The sequence below is a fragment of the Platichthys flesus genome, chromosome 11 (genome assembly GCF_949316205.1).
Source record: "Platichthys flesus chromosome 11, fPlaFle2.1, whole genome shotgun sequence".
Taxonomy (NCBI): Eukaryota; Metazoa; Chordata; class Actinopteri; order Pleuronectiformes; family Pleuronectidae; genus Platichthys; species Platichthys flesus.
Window position 1 is genome coordinate 16,709,017 of NC_084955.1, and position 25,103 is coordinate 16,734,119.

At 43.7% G+C, this 25,103-nt stretch overlaps 1 protein-coding gene across 1 annotated transcript; it reads right to left on the reverse strand.

Moving 5' to 3' along the window:
• itga10 (integrin, alpha 10) lies at positions 1–24,350 on the reverse strand. The gene is made up of 30 exons (XM_062398999.1): positions 24,299–24,350; positions 19,380–19,491; positions 19,134–19,243; positions 18,959–19,047; positions 17,295–17,409; positions 17,065–17,192; positions 16,280–16,428; positions 10,956–11,106; positions 7,906–8,071; positions 6,797–6,870; positions 6,382–6,526; positions 5,191–5,339; positions 4,909–5,052; positions 4,552–4,758; positions 4,331–4,461; positions 3,939–4,105; positions 3,334–3,476; positions 3,121–3,231; positions 2,667–2,752; positions 2,452–2,593; positions 2,261–2,353; positions 2,071–2,147; positions 1,833–1,922; positions 1,655–1,739; positions 1,456–1,569; positions 1,261–1,368; positions 1,052–1,165; positions 866–961; positions 661–774; positions 1–391 (listed from the first exon to the last, which is right to left on the reverse strand). Exons 1-30 carry the CDS (start codon positions 24,348–24,350, stop codon positions 338–340), a joined length of 3,516 nt encoding a protein of 1,171 aa, XP_062254983.1. The 3' UTR covers positions 1–337.
• Between the last annotated feature and the right edge of the window lie 753 nt (positions 24,351–25,103).

Sequence of the window (25,103 nt, forward strand, 5' to 3'; positions counted from 1 at the left end):
TCCACACTTTTTATTTCATTAAAGAACAAACACAAAACTTGAAGGACAAACATACGACAAAGTGACTGTGAAACCATGAAGATCTCTGTATATTAAATAGAAGTATTGTGGTTTAATAAACACTGGCGTTCCATACAATAAAAAAAAGATTATTTACACAAGTGCTCCCGATGCTGGAAATAGTGGGTAGTGCATTTCTGTTTGACCCCCGTGATGCTCTCTTTGGTCCTGAAGGTCCAAGTCGCATCTCTGTCGCCAAACCAGTCCAATCTGTGGACTCGGCTCCTGTGGTCGTTGTCATGGCAAATGACCGTTGTCATGGCAGCAGACGTTGGGCTCAGTCCTCATGGTTCTCATCCTCTGCTCTCTGTTTGCGTGTGAAGAACCCCAGCTGATGAGGAGGGACATAGAGATTGATATTTTAAACACAGCACATTCTTGTATTTGTAACGTATGTTTTGATAAATACTTCATGTCAGTGATTCTCAAGCTGGGAGTTACGGGTTCATTTTTGGGGTTGCGGAGAGTAATGATATAATATTCAAATTAACATATTTTAGACTAGGAATTGTTCTCCCATCTAAACCAAATAGCAGCAATATAAATTGCTATGATCTGAACCTTTATCAACCAAATTTGAAGTAATTTGTAACCTAATACCTTCCACAGTACAAAAATGATGAGGGCCAGTAGCAGCAGCCCTCCGATGATACTGCCGATCAGAATCCAGAGTGAGATTGGAATAGCTCGGCCCTTCAGCACCTCCAGTACAGTCTAGAGGAAAACATAGAAATGGAGTGGAAACAGAAAGTTAATACTAATTCTCATTATGCTACTTCTTCAAATCCTGCTGTAGTCTTCTTACCTCCCTCCAGTCTGTCCCTGTGTCCAGGGTGATGAGGTTAGTCTCCTGAGCTGCCAGGCGATAGGCTCCCATTATCCTCACTGACTTATATTTGGCCTACAGAAGGAGACGCAGTTGCGTTGACCAACTAGTTTCACAGGGCACAAGATTTGGGCTGAAATGAATGTGTGTCTATGTTTGTCTTACTTTTCTGAAGAAGTCATCGTGGACTCTGCGGCTGACACGAATGAGTGCAGCCTGCCCTCTCAGGAGCTGCTGCACTTCACACACAACCTCCGTGCACCACGACCTGCTGCAGTTCTACACACACACACACATAAATACACAAACACGCATTTTAACATGTACTGACGCTGCACAGTGTTCAGTAGTTGCTGTACTGCCAGAGGCCTCACCAGTATGTCGTCGTGCATCATGTCTTCCGGATGTAGGGGGCGTACATCTCTGTGTTTGGCTTTGAGCTGGTCCAGATCACTCAGCACGCTGCAGTTCACTCCTGTAGCCTGAGGGGGGGGGGGGGGGGCAATTTAAATATGTCAGATTGGATATAACAAGGGAGATACAGACACTCGAAGGGAAACGTTACTCACGTTGTAGGAGAAGACCTCAGTGACAGTCATGAACACTCTGTCTCCTGCAGCCACAGAGGGCAGATGCAGCCTCAACACCAGATTACTCACAGAGTAGCAGCCGAGGTTCTGCAGCTATAAGGACAAAAACAAACAATAACGCTTTAATCTAAAAGTCCAGGGTGACTTTAAATGTGCACCATGAGCACATGAGACATACCCGGAGGTGTGTATAGAACTCTGGTCCAATCCCCTCTGACACCGTCCGCGTGGGGTGAACCTCGTATCGGTTCAAATTAGAGTCACTGCACAAAACCATAGGAAAAAGAAACATCATATAAATACTCAAACACATACAAAAAGAGAAGCTAAAATATATTCATGCGGTGCAAACGCACCTGCTGACGAACAGGTCCGGTTCATACTGAACAAAACTCTGCAGCTGAACACTGTTGTCCCCCAGCGTATCCTCCCTCTCCACACTGTCACTGTGAAAGAAACAGATAAACCTCATTGCATTTCAGAGAAGACCAATAAATTCTATCCTTTGAATTTGACCCAAACAGATGGGATCCCTATCAGCAGTTGTCTCTAAACCGTGTTAACAGGTAATCCAGAGCTGCCTCAGTGAGCTACCTGGCAGCATGGAGCTTCATCTGGACTCGACTGTGCAGAGATGTGCAACTGAACTCAAACTCCAGCATGAAGTTAACCTGCAAGCACAGAAGAGACCGGGCTGGTGAGGGGACAGGTTTCACCTGCAGTGAGTCAAGTATGAGTGGGCTTAGTCAAGTGTGATGGAGCCGTCTCTCCTGCACTGACGCACCTTTGACTGGGAGCGAAACACCGGATAGCTGACGTTACACGAGTGGCTGTTGGCACCGAGCGCCGTGCACTCGATCTTAAAGTGGGCATCCTCCTACGCCAAGAGAGAGATGAAGAAAGAGAGAGGTTGTGTAAGGGAGCCTAAGTGTGTGTGATTAGTTAGAAGTGGTGCTGTGTGAACGTTGTCTATACCCGAATGCTGAGGCTGGAGAAGTGCAGGTTGCGTGAGTAGTGCAGCGTCAGGCTGGTGTTGTAGGCGTTTTCAAGTCTGTTCTGGAGCTGCACCTCCACTGCCAGACGCCTACGAGGGCTGCGGATCACATAAGGCTTCTGTCTGTGGAGAAAATCAGGATGAAAACTACCGAACAAACCGAGAGAGCGAACTGAGGAATGTCTCAAATCGGTACCTCGTGCCAGAGATGTCCATATGAGCCTGCAGCACCAGGTCTGTGGTACACACGTCATCCTCGCCGCAGTCTTTGAAGAACGCGATCTGGAGAGGAACAAGTCGAAAGTGTTTAACGGAGGAAGGAGAAGGAAAATGTGACCCATTAAAAAATCGATTAATCCATCCATGATCTACACCGCTCATCTCTTTGAGTGTCGGGGGGAGCTAGAGCCAATCCCAGGTGACACTGGGGTGAGAGGTGGGGGTCAGTCTGCATGCCTTTGGACTTTGGGAAAATGCAGTGTAGAAAAAACCATGCAAGCATTGGGAGAACGTGCAAACCCCACACAGAAAGATCCAAGTCGAGCCGGATTTCAAACCAGGAACCTACTTGGTGTGAAGCAACAGTGCCGACCAACGCATCACCATGTTTGACCCTAAATCATGTCATGAGTCAATATTTTGCCACTCACAAATTTCTTGACAGTGGTTGGCCAGCCCTCATCCAACACCGGACCACTCTCTGTGTCGTTGATCTTAAACCGCAGCGAGAAGCTGATTGGACGGATGTAATCTGCTGTGTCCTAAGGGTCCAAAGACAAACACAATTGTTAAGGTGAAAAGTGTCACCCTTGTCTCTTTCTCTGTGTGTGTGTGAGTCTGTGTGTGTGTGTTCAGACACTCACATAAACATGAAAGGGAAGGTTGTAGCAGAGAGTTTGTCCCGTTTGGACTCGGACGGCCAGCTGGGTCTGTCTGTGAGAGCTGTCGTCAAACAGGGCCCGGGCAGACAACTTCCTGTCATCCAACATCGCCGACACCCACAGGTCTGAGGAGGGAGACGGTAATTAGGACAGATGGTGAGCGCTGGAAAATGAGTCCCTGGCCATTTGGCAACTCTTATTTTGACCTCTGCCAAGAAGAGGATGTTTGTTTGTTGGCAAAAACTATCAAAAGGATTTTCAGGAAACGTAGTGGAAGGATGTGATATGGGCCGGGAGAGAACACAGTAAACTTTGGGACAGTTCTTGAAAAAGGGACAGTTGACATTTCTTTTAAAATCTTTTTTTTTACTTTATGTTTTTCACCAGGGAATAACTCATGGATCTTTGTGATAAAAATCAGGCATATTTGAGAGGATTGATATCTATGAGTGTGTGCTATTGGGTGCAGCTTGACTGTTGGGCCTTGGCGGAGGTATGCGCTCTACTGAGTGCTTTTCTAGTTTGTTGTATGAATCAGATAGGGCAGGCCTGAGTTTTTGGACTGATGTAAATACAAAAGGTTGTACCAAAGCTGTTGCTCTGTGGTCCAGGTGAGCGGGAGACGGCTGTGAAGCAGGCAGTCGCATCCAGACAGGCTGACTCTCTGCCTCCTCTCTGGCAGGTCTTCTGAATGACGTTGATGGAGTGCGGCTGGAAGGACAGACTCACGTTGATCTGGACTATGCTGCGAGAGCTGAGGGACAGGCATTAGGAAAAAAATGATTAGTCCTTTAGATTTAGATGATGTGAATCTACATACATGCATTGATTATTTTGTTTTGTTTACTTTTGAATGTGGAATCGATACATTTATAGCGTTAGATGTATTATCTCCCACTGCTTGCAGCCGTTAAAGTAAAATATGTCCTGGCAATAAATTCTCTGTCCCCTTTGCCTTTCCTTCTCTGTGTTTACCCACCTGAGCAGCACAGCACTGCCCAGTGCTCCCACTGCCAAGTCTATTAGCTCATCTCCATCCAAGTCCATCCGAGCGCTCACACTGCGGCCAAAGTACTGCATGGAGGAGGAGAGCGATGACCCTGCGATACGCTGTAGGGACGGCAGCCATGAGAGGACATTAGTTTGATTGATTTCTGACAGGTTCCAGAAAGCTTCTACCTGCAAGAAAAGGGTAGGTACCTGTTTATAATTGTGGTTGATGTAAATGCCATCTCCGTGGTAGACATAGATGGCCCCCCGGTGCTCGTCCTCGAGCGGGGCTCCCACCAGCAGGTCAGTGAAGCCGTCGTGGTTGAGGTCGGGGGCGGACGCCAGTGCATAACCAAACCTGGCGTCCTGGGACTTCTCCTCTGAGTTCAGAGTCCCGTTAGATACAAACACCTCCTCCTGAGAGACAGGAAAGAAGGTGGAGACATTAAAGATGATAAAAACTTTAATGTTTTCATTGTCAGTTATTATGGTGATTATTGTTGCGTGTCCTCATGATGACTATACAATCATCCTTATAGAGAAGAGTCAGTGTCGCCCCTGTCTCACCCCACTGAGGCTGTAGATGTAGACCCTCCCAGCCTCCTTGTTTCCTGAGCCCAGGTACATCGGAGCAGCAACCAGGAGGACGTCAGTGATGCCGTCCTGGTCGATATCCATCCCACACACCTCACTGCCATAGTAAGACCCAATCTACACACAGAAACACGGCACTTCAGTTTACGGCCAATAGGTGGAGTCCTTGCTTTACTCTCCAACTATTGAGGTTCCTGCTGCTCTGTTGTGTGAAGTGACTGACAGGAATGAATAGGCCCAGGTAAACGGTTTTACCTGTTCTCCATTGAGGGCCTGCACGATGTTGACGTCGCCGTCGTCACTGAGCTCAAACAGGATGACTTTGCCTTTGTGTTTGAAGCGGGGAGCTCCAGCTACATACAGCCTCCTCCAGTCTCCAACTATCACAGATGACACTGTGTAACCTGAAAACACGTCATCACACACATCATCACACACTGCTGCTCTATCCACCACCTTCAGTCAGAGATTACAGACTCATATAGGATATTCAAGCATCATTTAACACATATGCTACTAGTCAAGTGTACATTTTACTGCTGGCATGGCATAAAACCTTATTTAATTGATCTTGCTTTAGATAAGTAATGTTTCACATCTTTTTCAATTAATTTTTCTGTCCGTGTTTGTATCCTGCTCTGTGTTAATGCAGTCAACTGCAGTGGTGTGTTTATGGGCACGTGGAGAGCTCAGACGTTTGTGATTCGAGAGTGGGCTGGAGAACAGGAGCGCATTCACGAGTAATGTTTTCAGAAACGTTGAAAGACAAACAACGATCAAACTCTGAGGTTTTGAAAAGGATTATGTGGATTTTGGAGTTTATTGGGAAGAAAGACGCTTCTGTTCCCCACACAGTTGAAGCTGGTTCACTGGAGCACCAGACACGCAGGAGCCCCAGGAAACCCCAGGACCACTGTTTGGCATTATTTAGTGGTAATTTACTTAACTGGGAATCTGGAACAAATTTGGCCCAAATTTTGTTTTACATCTTGTAATATCAGGTTTATTTAATTACATTCAATCATATTATACCAAAACTAAATAAGGGTAAAGGGGAGAGAGCAGTGTCTGAATTGGGGCCATTGGCTCAGTTTTGCCCTGGAAAGGTCTGTCTGGTGTCAGAATCCCCACCTACATCTTTAATTTGTTGCTATTTTATCCACTATTTAAAACTTTTTTTATTGTCATTAACTTTGCAATTCATTCTATATTTATTCTTATCCCTAATTTAGCTCCCCTCTATCTATCTCCATTGTACCTGCTTGTGCATGTTGTGTTTCTAAAAGCTGTCCCAAAAACGAGTTCTGGGAGCTTCCCAACTACACAGGAAAGCTTTATTCTTGAAGTCCCTCCACATGATAACACAATAACAGCGTGATAGTAACACACTAACACATGGAGTTTGATCCTTTGAGTGCTCTGCTTCACGGTCTGTTATGTCGGTACCTAAATAAGCAGCATGATTCTTCAGCTCCAGTGGAAACTCGCTCTCGAAGGCCTCTCTGGGCGGCACGATGCGTCCGTTGATCCCCTCCTTCAGCACGCCACCGTCCCAATCATAGGCGCCGACCATCCCAAACAAAATGCCATCCTAAAGAACCAAGAGCAGTGCATGGATGAGAAACAAATAAGACACATTAAGATTTTTAATCAAATTTAAAGTGCTGTGCCTTTTCAATATTGATTTTAATTCAGCTTGAGTCTGTTTTAGAGACCAGTTAATGGCTATCATCATTTTACTTCTTATCTTCAATCCACTTTGCCATGACTTTAGGGCACTTTGTCTCCACTCCTTTTATGTGCTGTATAAAGAAATCTTGACTTTACTTCACACCCTGATGAGAGTTCAGGTCTGACTTACATCCAGTGTGTGTGTGGAGAAGCCGATCTGAGACATCTCCATGTGGAACGAGCTCTCGTTGTAGCCAAGTGTCCCTGCAGGTGGACAGAGACAACCATCATCACGTTTCTTTACACATCTCCTCCCTTCCTTCCTCACCCCCCCGGCGTCTGATCTCGCTGCATCCTCGCCACTCTCACCCACCCTGAAGACCACAGGAGCCTTGCCCTTTCCTCACCTCCTTTCCTCTCTGGTTTCCTTAAACATTTGAAGGTGGCATCACCTTTCATCGGTCTTCCTCTCCTCCTCCCTCAGTTATTGTGATAGCTGTCCGCTCTCTCCACCTTCTTTTCCCTTTCTTGCTTTTTCTGCAGAACTGCTGTTTATTTTTTTCTTTCTACCATGATAACTCTCCACTTCTGACTCACATACTTCTACTTGTAACCCTCATTTCTCAGACAGACTCTTACCACTTTAGTCCCAGTGTTTGTTTCCTCTAAGTTGACAAAATCCAATCTGATGAAAACAGTATTAACTTAAAAACATAACAACATGTTTTATGTTTTATGAACATAACAAACTAAAGTTATAAAGTTTTTCATTGACTTAACTTTTTTCTAACTCTTGTAAATAAATCTGTATTTTAATCCATGGTTGTAGTTGAATCAGCATTTGGATTTGATCAATTCCTGTTACTGTCCTTGAGCTTAATTTTTGGACTGTAAAATCCAAAAGATACACAACATTTGTATTTCTATGCTATTTATAATTTCAGTTTTTACAGCTTTATTTTACAGGTGCAGTGAAGAGTAGAGTAGGAGACTGACATGCTATAAAGTGTTGGATGTCCGACCCAACCAGTCGTCAATCATATCTCCCAGTTTTTTTATGCTTTTGCTTCACGTCAATCAATATAACAATACATGACATCATGTGACACATCTATATCTAAATATTAATATAATATTCCACTGATCCACTTATAAATCTACCTCAAAGTGGATCAGGTGGTTTTATGAGACATCTTAGGGGCTAATCATGAGTGAATTGAAAAACTCTGACATTACTGCTTTCTTGTTTTAAAGAGTGCATCATTGAATCCTCCCTGCCTCCGTCCCTGCATCACTCACCTTCCAAGGTGAAGATTCGGTCTCCCAGGGCGTCCACAATGTCATTGAGCGCAGCTTCATCTGTCACGTTGAAGAAGAATTTGTCGTCAGGGTCGCTGGCGATGTACTTGATCTCGTTAATGAACGTCTCAGGGTCCTGCTGCCGGCGGATATAATGACCCAAAACCTGGAGACCAGCGTGGGAGAAAAAGGGAGAGAACGATTGTAAGAGAAACACAATAGATGAATAAGCAGAAAACACAAGTTCAATAAACATTGAGGGATTAAGCTGCAAACAGACAAAGGCAGTGAAAGTGAGCAAAACAGAGCCTAAACTAATACGTGGGCATGTATCAGATATATTATTTTGTACGGTTTGAGAGGAACTGAAACCATGAGAAGTGATGAGTGATTGTTTTGAAGAGAGACAGACATAGTATGAAGGGGAAGAGGGGAGGAACGACACCATTCCCAGAGCAAGTAACCTGGACTTGCCGGATCCAGCTCTCTAACCTGAAAAATAAACACAGTTCATAGCTGTTTCCCTGCCCGTGTAATTTACCCGTTATTAAGCAATAGCTAAAGGCAACACACTGACTGGAAGACACAAGACAAGAGGAAATGGCAGCCCCAAGAGATTTGTAAATGAGGTACGGAGGCCCAGTCAAGGGGGTGAAGAGATGATGGATGCACACGATATATTGTAGCAGCAGCGGCTTGTGGATTAATGCCTGAAGTATAAATGAGAAAAAATTCCATAAGAGAAACCAAACCCAAGAATCTCCCCCCGTGGATCCAGCTGCCAAGCAAACTAAGGAAATCCTCTGTTTTCAAAGGGCATGGGATGGAGGGGGGGGCTGCACTGTGTAACGTGAAGAGTCGACACATAAATATGTACATTAACATCTCGAGAAATTCCTTGCAGGCAGCCAGCGGCTTCTGGTTTTTATAAAGTCATGAACAGAGAAGAAAAAGAAAGAAGCGACGGCCTTATTTAAATGTAAAGCACATTTCCAGATTTCAAGGATTTTGCCAACACGTTTGTTTTCAAGTATATGAATGAAAGTGCCCCTGCTCACTTCACATGGTTCTGCACGAGCTGCTCCCCCACAAACACACAATCCACAGCCCCTGACCTGCACTGATGTATAAAACACAGACTGCATTGCCCACGCTCATGTTTGGAAAGCTCAGCCCTCCCCTGTGAGCCTTTTTCATTGCACGCACACAAACACACACACACACACACACACACACACACACACACACACACGTAACCCACACACACAGGGGCGGCAGCAACATCAAAGCGTGGCTGCAGTTACACGTAGCCCTTACCTGTCATCACTTGGACTTTTCAGGGCAAATAGTTGACCCATAAAAAGCTCCTCATTCTCTCTGGTTGTCATCTTTCACTTTTGTTTGTTTCTCTTGTCGTTCAAAGCTGTTTGTGTCATTTTCATTGAACCAGTTTCTGTCTGTTTTCTGTTTTCTCATACCAAGCTGCTGGTGACCTATAGCGTTAAGGTTGTGCTCAGGTAGTTGGACTCCAACCAGACCACAGCGATAAAACCATTACAGCATGTTTTAACACGGCAAGACTTTCTCTCCTCTCCATGTTTCAGCTGCATGGTTGGGACTCAGACCTCAGGGGAACACAACCTTGGTTTATTTTAAAGGGTTAGTTGACCCCAAATATGAAAAAGCATTTTCTCCCTCCCCTCTGTGAGGTCTGTAGAGTAACAAGGACAGTATTAGTGGCTGCTTAATTTGTAGCTATGGTTTTGGCAATGTCCCACAGTACATTTATTTCCCTTTCAGGACAACTAGTAATAATTTCAGTGATTCTCTTTCTTTTTATTTAGCAGAATTTCTCTTTGACTAATACTTTGGATCTTATCACACTAATATATTTTTAATTTGTGGTCACAGGCTATATTTCCAGGTAAGTTTCAATTGTTTCGTTATTTGATGCTATAAAACAAGGGTGAAACATCACGATTGACAGCTGAGGCTGACTCATGATTGGTCAAGCATGATTATCGATGGAACAATACCGCTGTTCAATCCCCTGATCGCTACTGAGCAGACTCTGGCTCCAAACGTGCAAGATGGCAGCATTTGTATCCGGGATATTTTAACCTAATTTCTGAATCATGGTCTTGTTTAAAAAGATTTTTTTTTTTTACTTTTCAATACTTTTTGTATTGTTGAAGAATTAGACGTGAGGAAAATCTCCAGATCTGGGCAAATAAATCCCCAAGCTATGTACATGGCTGGATACCACGGAAAATAAGTACACGTTTTCTCTTGGATGAACCAGGGCAGGAACAGAACCTACTTCTATCCCAAGATGTCGTCCTTTAATGTGGCAGTTTCAGATGCAAATTCAGGAAGACAGAGTCGATTTTTAAACGGGAGCTCAGTCTGATCAGACTTAATGATACGTCTGCACAGGACTCAAACACAGACCTTTAACCGAGCCTCTCCACCCATATATCAATAGATATATCTGATCTCCATCTACACAAATTTCTATGGTGGCACCCTGCCACTCCTCCTCAGTGCTGGCTCATGTTCTCCTCTGTGGTTCTCGCGGAGTCTGTAGGTTCCCCAGCGTCTCTTGTGGGACAGGGAGGGGTCTGTAACCAGTGCTGCCGCTAGACTCTGTCCGGTCCTCTGCCTCTAAAACCATACCACCGCTCAGTGTGCTTCTGTGTGTTGAGGGGGTCGGGTGGGGCTGGAAAGGAAGAGTTTTTGTTCCCACTCGTCTATTTTCGTAGACTCAAGGGGTTCATTTGGTAATGTTATTTCTGGGGGAGTGGCGGCATTGTGTGGTTGCTCGAGGGTGCACAGCTTGTGGTCAGTGTACCACTTTCATGCAATGTGTGTGGAATGTCAGAGATGCAACACACACCCCATTGATACTGTAGGTTAGATGTGATAGATTTACCAGTGAGGGGAAAGGGAACTCATGAATGAACATTTTGAGCATCATGAGACTCTAGATTGGATTATGTTAGGACAGCAGCTCCAAGATGTCCCATCACAACCAGACGGGATGTACTCACAGCGATGGCGTATCTTGTGATGTTTCTCTTCTCGCACTCCTCCAGAGCTTCTGGTAGCTCCTCTCCATCATGCGACTCTCCGTCCGTCACTACGATCATCACCTTGGTGGCTCCGTCCCTCGAACCACGTTCCAAACTGAACGCCTCTGTGCTACAAAAACAGAAAAAGATATGAGGGAAGCTGACGTTAAAGTGTCAGGTTCTAATCATGAAAATCTTGCTGATGTAAATTGGATTGGAAAAGAAAAAAAGTCGAAATGGAAGAAAATAATAAAGTAAAACAGTTAAAGGAGGGAAGGGGCCAGAGGGAGCGAGAGGACACCAGGGAGTATCCACTTACTTTGTTTCTTAACTTGTCAAATAAACTTCCTCTATATGATAACATACAATTCCAAGTGCTTCTCCGAGAATATTAATAACTAGGAGTGAAGGAGTGAGACATTAGCTTTATGTCCCTTCCCACCAAGTATGATATAAATGGTCCACAGCTATATTAGTCATAGTTGACACACATATATTTACTGTCAGTTGACTCAAATTGGTCATTGCACGCAGCGAGCATGTGTCACTGCACACAGCGACCGCATCTGTGCATTCCCATCCGGTTGTGCCATGTTGCAGAGAGGAAGCCTAAAATGACAAACACACACGGACAGACCCAGGCCGCACCCTGTTTGTCTGCAGGAAACCTGTTCTCAGCAGGACCTGCTCCAAGTGTTGAATAGGGTTGGTGAGCCTCAAACCAACCCACACAGTCACACACACACACACACACACACACTGAACTCTGGAGAGTCGTCACTGCTAGTGAACTCAGTCATTTTCAGACCTAACTCCAGCCCTGGCCTAAAAATAACATTGTGGTCAGCCGCAAGAAACTCAGAGTTAAAAACAACTGTTTCCCCTATGCAGTCTGCAAATTACATAGGGTACAGAGAAGGAGAGGAGAGGAGAAAAAAGAAGAAATAAGAGGACGTAAAGGAGAGGTCAAGATAGATAAAGATGAGTGAAACAATGGGAAACATGATGAAAGAAACTATAAACCTGGAACAAAGTAGTTATAGTTAGAGAAGGGGGAGATAAAAGAAGTCAAATCTAGTGCTTGGGAACCTACTTAAAAGACCAAAAAGAATCATAAAAGACAGTAAAACGAAACCCAACGTTAAAACTAAAAGCACAAATCCTGCTCTGATGTGGTATTAAGATTGTGTAATTTTCCAATTAAATGAATTTGGTAGGAGACAGAAAGACACAAACGAAGGGAGCAGTGAGGACCGGGAGGGATGAACATCAAGACAAGACAAGACAGACGGAAACAGATTAGGAAAAAAGGAGGAAGAATTGAAACGGAGGAAAACTGAAAAATTGCGATGAAAGAAACAAAATGATGGGAGAGGGGAGATGAAAGAGGAGAGAAAGTGAGCAGAGCTAATTGGGAAGCCTGGTCGTATTTACGAGCCATTTTATGGAGTCACAGTAGCACGGTAATGACTCCGTGCAGCGGTCTGCGTGTGTGTACTTTTATGTGGATGTGTGCGGCTGACTGAGTGTGTCTCAGACGGGTGGACCAATATAAAAATCGGTGGTTAATTCAATTGTAGACGGCTATTTGATGTTTGTGTATCATTCTGTCATCGACAATCTACAATCCACAGTCCATTGCTGTCGTTAACATGTCAACATTACATTGTGCCCTGGTGCACAGAAAGACGAGGCTCACAACATACATGCTATTTTTGGTAAATGTATGGTTCAATGTATGGAGTCTAAAATTACATGTGGTGTTGGTGCTGTTCTGTAAAACGAAAGGGTTAACTCAAGTCTAAAGTTCTATATTCAAATCCAAGGCCGTTACTTCAACGTGGTTTTCCTTTTCAAGCCGAGACCAAGTTCTTTCAAAGCAAAGGCCGAAAACTAAAGGAATGGTTTAACAATTTGGAAAATACACAATTAACTCTCTTGTGAAGAATGAGGGCACAGTCACACCTCGGCGAATGCAAAGCGAACATTACGGGTCAAAGTTCACCAAACATAAACTCCATGTGAAGCCACTCTGCGATTTGCCTCGCCACAGGAAGCGTTTTATTCCTGTATGTGTGGCCGTGCCCGGTCTCAGGTCTCAAAAGCTACAACCAGGAGACTTTAGCTTAGCTTAGCATGAAGACAGGACACAGCTATACTGCAATGAAATCCACCAACGTTGAAACCTCACTGCTTCACATCTCATGTTATATTTGTGTAATTTGTTCTAAACTGAACTGGAACAACAACCCGCTGGGGGTTATATGAGCCAGACTTTTTTCTTGGCCGTAAACAGCAGCTCCTTGAATTCTTCACCAGTTGGCAGAGGATCTCAAGATATGACGAGACTTCAGGAATGTTTAACAACCAAAAAACAACATGATAATTAGTGAGCTTTAGAGGTGATTGTGGGCAGATGCTGTTTACTGTGGACAGACCATGACTGTGGACAGACCATGACTCGCTGTTTCCTGATGCTTCCAGTTTGTATCATGGAAGCTAAGCAAAGCGAACTGGGAGCTGGCTGTAGCCTCATATTTACCTTATGAAATAGCATCTAACTCTCGAACAGAGAAGTGAAGATATTTCTCACAATGTTGAATCATTTATCTTTAGTGCGGCTTTACCAAATAAGAACTTGAGGCTTGAATATTTACCTTTTACACGTGTACTACGGGTGGGTTTACCGTAATTGGTTACGTCTGTCTGTCTGCAGGTTTCAACAAGTTCAATTTAACCACAACCACAATGAATGAAATTTTAGACCTATGAAAAGTACGGCAGATGTGAATAATTGTAGATGAGGTAAAATAGCAGAGAAGACAGTAACCCTTGAAATGCCGTTTTATAAACTACAGACAAAGACGACAGCTACCCCTGTCTTTTGCACAGCTAAGCAGAGTGTACGGCTATAATTGTAGGTTATTAGTTCCATGTTGATCCTATTTATAATTTCCATTTTTATTTTATCTTAATTTCTCAAAAGATACTACACAAAACACAATAATAAAAATCCATAGAAATAGCATTAAATGCATATTGACATAATTAAGACCTACCAAACTTATTTAAGATGTAAGACATAATATTTTAACATATTTAAGACCTTTTAAGGCCCTAAATTCAGATATGACTGTTTTTTCTTGACTTTTTCACACCTCGTGATCTTTTTTCTCTGTGTCTGTTTGAATTCAGTTTTGATTACACTCAACTATTTAGTTGAGGGTTGGGGTCACGACCTGCACTTTTGATATTCATTATTTTTAATCTGTCAAAGTTTACAGCATGGGATCAAATTGTGTACATTTATTTTGTTACAGAGAGCAAGAATGGTCAAAAACATGGTCATGATAAATCTTAACACCTCCAGTGAGAGAGGTGAGAGTTTTTAGGTTCTCTGTTCTTTTAAGACCTATTTAAGCCAAGAGCTCAGGTTTAGGTCTAAGTTTATAATAAGGACAAGGTTAGGGGTAAGGGTTAAAAGTCAAGCATGCTGTTAAGGTTAAGGTTAAGGGGCCAAGGAACGAATGCAGTCAATGCCTCTGTAGATGTAGAAATTGAAACTATATGCGTGTGAAGTGTAGGCTGCGTGTAGGGGTTCGTCCATGCATGTGTGTACTGTACATGTCGGTGTGTGTATTTGTGCAGCTGTAGGAGCACGACTTGGCCGGTGAGGCTGGGTCAGGCCGTGCCACACCTGCAGCCGTGCTGAGCCAGCAGTCAGCCCGACCAGCTCAGCTAATCTTACTGTTTTTCTACCCCGTCACTTTCCTGCCCACTGCAAACCCTGTTATCTGTCAATCAGTGTGTGTGTGTGTGTGTGTGTGTGTGTGTGTGTGTGTGTGTGTGTGTGAGTGAGGGACAGAGAGCGAAAGAGGTGATGCATATGTTTACATAAGTCTTGACATAAATCGGTATGTTTTTAAATGAACTGATATCAAATCAATCTTAAATTATTTCAACAATTGCAACCTGGGACTGTTTTCTTAACCCTGGCACTCACACATAGACTCATGTGCAAAGCTAATGTAGTGTTTTCACCATCTGTCAATGACCTTGTTACAGTGAGAGACAAAGAGTGGACATTGTGTGGTTGTCGTCGGATTTTCCCGTCGCTGGTGTTTGAAGGCCACAGTTACACAATTTTACTGGCTCCATTTTCCAGTCACGGTTTTTCAAATACCTTTTAAATGTTTTTCCTAAACTCCTCCAACTGGTACCTTTAAATGCACCCAAAAACAGGAACTCTCCAATTACCTGTGTGTGTGTGTGTGCCTGTAGGAGTAGAACACCTCTCCAACACACACATCCCAAAATGGACGTCGTGCCACACATCAGGTCTGGGTGTGGTGCTCTATGTGGGTATGACTTTAATAAGGCAAGAATTTTATTTTGAAAAAAAACCATTTTAAAAATATTTCAAGACTTAGAGGTTGTTGCGACCCTCAACCTACAAAACTGTTTCCTTAGACTTGAATTACAAACTAAAACACCTCCAACACACTGTATTTTCTATGAAGAAAAGCCATGAAGAAAGACCAACAACAGTACAGGAGTAATGAAGAGGAGTGAATTTAAACTGTGTAAGAAATATTAAGATCTCTACTTGAGTAAAGCTTGCAGTAAATAACAACTTTTTTATTTACTCAAGGAAAAATATCTGACATTTAATCTATTCATCAATTTGTTATTGGCAAATGTGAGCAAACAGTTGTTTATTTACAAATAAAATTGGAGAATCATTATCATTCAATTAAACCTGTGTTTATGTTCATATGGCAAAATATTCACTTTCCTTTTAGCTCTACTTTGTAAAACACTGAGTGGTCATATAAAAGCTGCTATATAAATACAAACCATTTACCTGCTCCATAGCTGGAACTTTGTTTTCATGAGAACAGTGTGAGGATTTATCATAATATAAGTTTGGCACTACAAGCGACAAATTTCATATTACACACACTTATTTTATACACCGTCAAAAAATATTGATAGGAGCAGCTTTAAGTATCCCGGGATGTTTAGTCTAATCCTTCAGATAACTTGGTAGGCCATAAATCTAAAGCAGCCTGGTCAGAAGAACAGACTGGAAGAAAAAAGACCTGGTTGTCATTATAATTACAAATTATATAGTGAGTGATATATTTGGAGAAAACCCCCCTAAGAATGCCAAACACCAAAAATCGACCACCAAAATCTAAACAGCCAGACATTTTCCATAGAGCACGCCAGATCTACGGTATGTTTTTAACACGAGAGGGATCGGCCAGTAGGAGCGAGGGAACAATGACTGACAGGCCTACCAGGCCATGTGGATGGCGTATGCCGTGCGCGTCTCTCGTCCCTCCTGTCGGCTGATGTTCTTGGCAGCCTCCACCACCTCATGTGTGGTCTGGTAGTCCTTCAGAGACCACTCGTGGACTGCTACCTCGCCATACTGCAGTACACCGACCTGAATGTGAGCATGCATACACACACACAGACACAAACACACAGAAGCATTTCAACAATGACACATGTTCCTGGTTGTGCTGGCACATATTTGTGGGAAGCAACATCTGAAACATCTTGTGTTTCTGGGGGGAACTATCTCTTTAAGTACCGAGTCTGTTCTTAAAGCAAACAGTGCACCCGGGGAATTTTTGAATTCATTGAAAAACCAGAGGTATTTCCTCTTCACCTCACGTTGCCTGCTACTCCTTACCCCCCACCCTCCTTTTTCAAAACCCAAACCCCCTCTCACCTCGCACTCCTCTACTTGTTAAGCTCAGAATAATGTCCCTAGATCCCGAACTTGCCAGCTTCCATTCCTCCTCAACCTCAAGTTAGCTCGGCTCCCATCCCTATACATTGATACCACAATTCATTCTGGACAAATTTGCCAAACCGGTTCTTTGCCAAATGTGTCATTTGATGCATGTTTTCACTCCAGGGACTCGGCCTGTCTTACTGGTCTGGGCAGCAGCTCAGGGCTTCCAGAGATTTAAGCGGGAGACAAACTCAAATTCAAAAAACCACAAGTTTTCCATTACTGATGTAAACAATATTTTGTAGGCAGTGAAAACATGCACATGATTTGAACTTTTACCTGCATCTGGTCTGAGCTGATGTGGAATTTGCTGAGGATGTTGCTGAGGAAGTTCTGGACCTCGTACCAGGGATAGATACTGTTGGAGCCATCCAGCACGATCACGATGTCCATGTACGTGGAGCACCCTGCCAGATGTGGGAGATTAAAAATATTCTGTTTGGTTAACACAGGCCAGTGCAGCATGTTTCTCTGCCTCAGTGTGTGTGTGTGTGCATGCGTGCGGTTACTTTGTGCTGTTGGAGCGATGGTCTCTCTTGGTTCTAGGTCATCGCTGACCGAGGCACAGATGCCAGTGCTGAACATAGACGTACCACACTCCTGCGACCACAGTGGTGCACATGCCTGCCAAACACACACACACACACACACAGGGACAGCATCTGTTTTACAGGTGAAGCAGTTACAGGAGCATTCGCAGTCGATTTGAGCAGTTTATATTTCCTAAGTATTTGTGTTCCGCTCTTGAGATGCGTAGGTGTTTCTCTGTTGACAAGGGTTTAAACACGTAGACAAATATCTCTGTTTGTCCCGAGTATAAAAACTAAATGAGGGCAGAAGGGGAACAAAAAGAAAACAAGTTATACGAGGGGAGTCATGGAAAAACTACAATGGTGTGGTTTGGGGGGATATAAAATGAGGGATAGGCACAGAGAAAGAGAGACTATTGTTGACATGTTGGCAGTCACTGTTGTCATGAGCGGTTTAACAGAGCTGGAACACCAGACCAGTAAGGCAATTTAAATCTGATGTGTGTTAAATGTAGGGGGTGAGCGTGGGGTGGGGGGTTTCACATTTCAGATATTTCTGTCTTCAAAGCGTGCCGTTCATTTGGCTTTCATACACACAGTGAGAAAACGAGGGAGAGTGTGGCGGGGGGGAGATAAAAGAGAAATGCATGCACACAGCCGGGAGACAAAAGAGGTCGACCGAATGTGGGGTGAAACGGGGTAGAATGAGAGAAAGAGAAACATCATGGGGACTGCTTGCCCTGTTATTATGGACGCGTTTCTCCTCAGGCGCAGAGACAGGCAGGGAGGAAGGAAGAAGGGATGGAGAGAGGGATGAGAGAAAAGTAAGGAGGAGGAAGACGGAGGAGAGGGAGAGAGGTGCTATGGCTTTTGGTAGGTCTGTCATTAACAAAGGGCCGGAGACGCATTCCGATCCTGTTATAGACCTGACCACTGGGGTTAGGATACGCACACACACACACATGCATGTATCCACACACACACAGTGGGCTATGTTGGCTAGCATGAACTGTGCACAAAAACACTGGCAGTCACCAAATCATAAAGCACGCTTGCCTAACACACACATATATGGACACATACTCTGACACACACACAGAGCTGCCTCCTCGTTCAAGTGCACACACACACACACACACACACACAGACACACACTCACACACAGAGTTGCCTCCTCGTGGAAGCAGAAGTGTGTTTGTGTGGAAGCCAGAAGCCTCAGAACTTGAGAAATCAGGATTGGAGAGCAACAAAAAGACTTGAGATGTGAGACTCAGACACAAGTTCGAATAAAGTTTTAAAACTGCCAACTCATCATTCCGGAGTCCGTAAAGTTCAGTGTCAGGAGATATTGTTTTAATCTTGTGCACATAAGATAATAACTTGTTCGCACAAGATAAATAAACATTTTAATTATAATAATCCTTGATGTTTATTTATTTAATTTTTTTAGGTTGGGGGGGGGGGATCAGTGAACTGCACACAGTGGTGTCTTGAGTCTGATCAAAAATACACAACAGGAAATGATTCATTCAGACAAACCCAACCTGGCCTCACCACCTCCTTTCAGGCTCCAACAAATGACCCCAATGGCCATGTAGCAAAAACATAAACCTCCCAGTGTTCCCAGTGTTCAGACCACGTACCAGGAAGCCGTCAGGTGAGTCCGGAGTGAGGGTCATTCCCAGGTGAGAGTTCTTCAGGTTTTTAGAGACGTTCTTGAGAGCAATCTCACCTGAGGCACATGGACAGACCAGTGTTATGATCAGGCAACATTATGCATTTAAACCTGATGAGGATTTCAGCTGACTCGTTCCTCACCTAGATTCACTTTGCTGCAGTTTGAGTTCCTCTCGTCCCCCACGATGCATTTATACACGTCTCCTTTCCTGTTGTTGGGCGGCCCGTCCCAGGGAGCGCCAACCAGCATTCTTCAACATAATGACACAGTTATTATGTTGACATTAACGCAGCACTGTGCATCTTTTTGTGTACGAACTATGACATTTTAATTATTCATTTCTCTTTGTGTATCTGTCGCTGCCACTCACACTCTCCCACACTTACGATTTCTCTCCATTCGATTCATGCTGTAAAACAGAGAAGCCGAACAGAGCGTCCTCTGGGCCGGTGAAGATGCGCGGATTCTTTACATCTATGTTGAAACACTGACAAAACTCTGAAAGACAAAAAAACATTATCAACTTTACGTCAAAACTCTTATTGTGCAGCCAAACTTGGTTCACCCTGGATTTACTTTATTGATTTTAAAGTATATTGAAGATCTAAAAAGATTCCAAAAAGACCGAACATGCTAGGACAAATGTATAAAAGAATATACAAAGGTTCATAAGGATTAGGGTTAACCCTTTTGAATTAGTTCGAAGAAGCTGAAACTGAATAGAGATGCCCTACTGTCAGAATTCAATTTTACAACAATAAATACACCTCAGAGTGAGTGAATGGGTAAAACTGGAAGTAAAAACAAAACAGACATATTCGGAAATTCCCTTTGAAATTCCCAATTTGAAATTCCCTTCTGGAGTGAAAACATGCATCGAATGACACATTCAAAGAACCGGTTTGGCAAATACCTGAGTGACGTGAGTTAAACTTTAATCTCTGTAAATTAAATATAAGATATACAGTCAACAGCTGGGGAACTTAATTGCTCAACAGAAATATTGTGAACAGGGAAGCAGATTCATTTTCTGTGTCTAAAGAAACTAAAAACCTCCGACAAGGACCTTGAACACACCACAGATTAACGCTTTATATCTGATTTATTTGATATGTACAAAATCAGGGGTGTTAAAATGACAGTTTTCAGGGTTTCATGTGTTAGATTATCTTTTTAATAATTTAATAAATAATTTAGTGTGCAAATAGGAATGGGAGTATTCTCCTTGTCTGTCTCTCTGGAAGAAAAAGTCTATAAGCACACCAACCCTAGCTTTAAAACATGCAAACTGTACACTTTACTGTAGTTAGAATATAATTTTCTCTCATCGCCTTAAAGAGTGGACTGGGGGGAGAGAAAAGAAGGAGGGGCTTTGAGAATATGGATAAACAGAGTGACCAAAGACAACCTAGGAGGAAAAAGGGAGTTCAGTCTGAGGGGAGAGAGGGAGAAGAGAGGGGAGAGAAGAGGCATGGCAGAGAAGGGTGTGGGTTCGAAAAATAAATGGAGTATAGTAAGACCCCTGTTATGACACACAAGTCTGCCCTTCATACCTACAGGGAGAGAGAGAGAGAGGTGAGGAGGACAGGGAGAGCAGCGGCTGTCAGACAGTTCACTGTGAACACTGTGGAAACTGAAGCACGAAAAAAACTGACAAAATGCTTATTTTCTCAGAGGCTGCAGGAAACCTGTAAATACTGTTTACCCAAACCAGACCATGTGACATAAAGGAGCAGGTACAAGATCTACTGTTCCTGTTTGTATAGTCAGAGTCAAAGTGAGTGAATGAACTCTCACTTCCTTCTGATGCTCTCACGTCAAGGCAGTTTGTTGATGTGCATTTTACAAGGATTTATTCTTCATGTAAGATCCGTTGGAATTTGATCTTCAAGCAGAATCCTCCCTGCTGCTCAGATAACATCAACGCTTCCTGGGAGAGCTGAGCACTTTTTACCAGAACTGATTGTAAAACAATTTGCTATAAGTGTTCGATTCCTTCACATGAATCCGTCTCAGAGACTGTTTGCAGCTCCTGACCGTTGGTATGTAACACACATCACTTGTGTATCTACTGGATGTCATTTGAAGCCCTGAAGAGACGGGCATGCTGGATGCGTTTTCTTAGAGGACCTCTTGGAATAGATTTGACCTGACGTGTCATTTAGCAGCATGTGAAGCTACAGTAACTCTCGTACTGTACGTAACTCTGTGATTGCACTAGTCCAGGACGAGGCCAGGGCACTGCTGCTGTTATTCTACACCAGTTACTCAAACACACATGTGTACAGATACTTCCCCACAAAACGCACACACAGACGGTTACCTCGGTCAGGCCAATCAGAGGGGGATTCCGCTCGCTTTTGAGAGGGAAACTGGATACGCTCACTGTTTCTCTCTTGCATCTCTGATTCTGCATTCACTTACTGTAGTTTTAACAACCTGCAACTACTGACTTGTCCTCTTCTCACAGATGTTTTTCATTCAGTTTCAGTCGCAAGTTTATGCTTCTTTTTGTGCAAAAGAAGTGGGGTTGTTGGTGACACTGGTAGCACGGCTCTCAGGCCGGTGAGTCAATCCACATCTTTGGTGAACCATCTCAAAAACAACTGCCATGCAATTTTGTACAGATGATCACGTTCCGTCATCTTCTGTTGTCTCGAATCAAACACGACTGTCGTGCACTTGCTGGAAATGACAATCACAACATGTCACCACAACTGTCACCACGCAAATTCCTGCCGGCTGCTTTATTTACTAGACTTAAAAATGTATATCTTACACATGGAACATGGGAATTAAGCTACCAACAGCTGTGATGATGAGAACGGCTTCCTCTGTCACCATTTTCACAAATTTGAAAGTCATCGGTTCCTTCACGTAGCCGAGATGGCAAATGTATTTCAGTGGCCACAATAATTGACAGACAGTGAGCTGCATGGTTTTGGACCATGAGCCATGAGGTGTGTATTGGGATATAGAGCTGTTTTTGTGTTATGGACTACAAGTAATTGATTGGATCATCCAACGTTAAGTTTTTCTGACTTTTTAACACCTCAAGGATCCACAGAGATCAATGTTGGTATCAACGCCATCTACAAGAAGTGACACGTTTAAAAGCAGCCAAACAAACTGGGAGTGAACAGCGACCAGTGAAGGTGAGAATGTTCACCCAACTGAGTATTTACAGTTCAGTTCCATGCTCAAAATATCAGTGAGTATAGAAGAACAGAAATTCAGCCACAGCAGCAGTCTCACAGAGCCGTGAGCGGAATTCCCTTGATTCGATTGGTGCTTATGTCAAGTGACCGTGATCAGAAAATGTTGTTTACACAGAAGTTTATCTCAAACAGGTTAATATCACAGTATTTGTGTCCATGTAAACACGTTGATTGCATGTTTCAATTGGATTAACATATTTACCCCCCCCCCCCCCCCTCCTGGTCCTACCCTCAGTTTCTCTAATTCACATCTCTGACTTATAGCACCTCTGTGAAATGTCCTGCATGAGATGTTTGCCAGACTACAGTATCTGTTTCTATCATCTTCGCTGAACTGACTCATGATGTTTCCCAAACACCCGCCCCCCCCCAGCTCATCTCTCCATCATTCACAGATTTTCTCTCCATTATCTTGATCAGGTTTTGTTCTCATCGCTGTCACCCTCTCATGGGGGAGCGGGGGTGTGGGAAGAGGAGGAGTACAGGAATGAAAGTGAGCAAATGATAGGAGAGTAATAAAAAAACAGAAGATAGCTGAGAGAATAATATAGCAATAGTTTATGAATTGCCGGTGAAACAGAGTTAAACACACACACGCCCACACACACAAACACACACACACACACACACACACACACACCTGTGTTTGACATCTCAGTAAAGCATAACAGAGTGTAACAGACATGAGGTGCCTGCTGCCTGCATCAGGGGAGCCCTGCTGAAACCATTAACGTCACACACACACTCACTCACCGACATGCTCCTGTACATGAAACATCCCACCCACACACACACACACACACCCGGTAAAATCACATTGGCTAAAACACAAATTAAACCAAATGGGTAACTTGGTGAAACAAATGAAGGAAAATTACCCAGAACATGCTTGATTTAAACAGATAATAGAGGGAGATGTGTAAAACTTGATCATAGGCACCATTTGGCTGCTGCCATCTGTGAATAGGTGTGTATGTGTGTCAGCAGTTTGAATAACCTCAATGCTGTGTGCATTCTCCTTGTTTAATCCTCAGCTTCTGAAGGTGAAGCGTATTCGCACATAGCATGAAAACTGACGCTTTAGACTAAATGTTAAATGCTGGCACACATGCCAACTTCTCCTTCTATATATCGACTACAGACTCTGTGTGTTAGATTCACAGCAGATATGAGCTCAACATGCCTTGCACAACTTAATTGCTCAGCCTATTGATCTCATGTTGGCCTAATGGCTGCATGCTAGGATGCAGCAGTTAATCCACTGCTTATCAGCTGCAGAAACACTTAAGTTTTTGTCGACAACAATGGTCTTTTTCTTCTGTTTCTTCCTGGTGAGCAGGAATGGCTCCATGAAGTGTGGGAGGTGGCCGTGACACAGCGATAGGACCAACGCATGGAAGCCGATGTTCATGCTTCATGAAGAAAACACTCGTGGCACAGACGCCTTATTAGGGGGAACTTTAGACATCAAGTCTAAGAGATGGAAATGGCTGATACTGGAGGTCGAATTACACAGCTGCCAGGGTCAGAGGGTGTCAGCTGTAAGTGGAGATGAACCAGTAACATTTTGGTAGAGGACACATGCAAATATCTCTGATGACTCCAAACATCTTCTGGTTGCTGAAGGCCCCCAACGCGAAGGAAATACCTCCTCAGTGCTGGAAGATTTACTGAAGGATCAGACTTCGAACCAGGAACCATCACTCTGTTGGACAAGTGCACAACTTCCTATATCTTTGATGTATTTGGCAAATGGAGTGTGGCCATATGTTTTAATACGCCTGCTTCTCCACTCACATGCACACAATCATGTTAGGAATGTCTCCACGGTCAGTCGTTTGCTGCCACACAGAATAAAGCTCGTTGGGACACTGGGTGAGACTCCATGTTTCACACATGTTGTCTGTTAAGTGGAGAAAAGTTGAGGAGGTTAATGACCCTGTTGCCCAGTTAGACAGTGCTGGAGGACGGGAGAGCACATGGGCAGAGAAGAGGCATCAATCATGGATAGATGAGCATCATAAAGCGACAAATAATCTTATCTCAAATAAATACTTAAGAAAAAGTGGAATTAGAAGTATTCTTACCTTTAAGGAAGAGGATGAACTCCAGGCACATCAGGTATTTACGCAGCTCCATTTATGAAGCAGGTTTTAAAACCAGTGTCTCTCTTTTTCTTTTCTCTTTTTTCTCTGTTCACAATGTGGTCTTCCCTGAGCTAGAGATGCAGTTCATTGGCCTCTACCTGCACGCACACGTACACACACTCACAGCCACACACACGCATTCACACACACGCACACTTTTTTCAACTCTCTCTTTCCCCCAGAGATGCGTAAAATCCATTCAAACGATGCTGCATTGGCATGTCAGCTGCGCGTGTACGTGCGTAAAGCTCCCTTCAGGGGTAACCAGAGAAGCTCGTTGTTATAAATTAAGATTAAATAATCCCAGTCAACAGGAGGAATCTTGTTTTTGCGCTCGTTCAAGTCCCCGGAGTAGTAAATGAGTGACACCACGGAGGCAACGTGGTCAGTGTGGATGAGGATCAAGGCGAAATCCTAATTGACACGTCAGTGACCCGTGGTTTGGAGCGTGGAAATCGGTGCACCTGTCCCATCCAACAAGAGGCCGCAGTTCAGGGTCATTAAAGCATCACTAATGTGGAACACCTTCACAAACAGTCCATCAGCCGCGCGCTTTTCTCCCTCCGGACTCCGAGCGCGTCCCTGGCGCTCAAACTCTCCTGTGGACGCGAGCTCCGTTCGTCAAGCTCAAAGTTTGAGGTTCCTCTGATAACTTCGCATCCACGATCATGTCCTCTTCTCCTAAAGTGAAAAAAACAGAAAACCCTCTTCTTGTTGTTTGTTCCACCTCTGCGTCTCTGTCCAT

What these genes read in the sequence shown, in the direction of transcription:
- itga10 (XM_062398999.1), bottom strand. Translation starts at nt 24,350, where the DNA reads ATGGAGCTGCGTAAATACCTGATGTGCCTGGAGTTCATCCTCTTCCTT. An exon ending in TCAGCTCAGACCAGATGCAG is followed by an intron (nt 16,429 to 17,064) that starts GTAAAAGTTCAA and finishes GCTCACATTCAG; the next exon opens with GTCGGTGTACTGCAGTATGG. An exon ending in TCATTTTTGTACTGTGGAAG is followed by an intron (nt 392 to 660) that starts GTATTAGGTTAC and finishes CCTCCTCATCAG; the next exon opens with CTGGGGTTCTTCACACGCAA.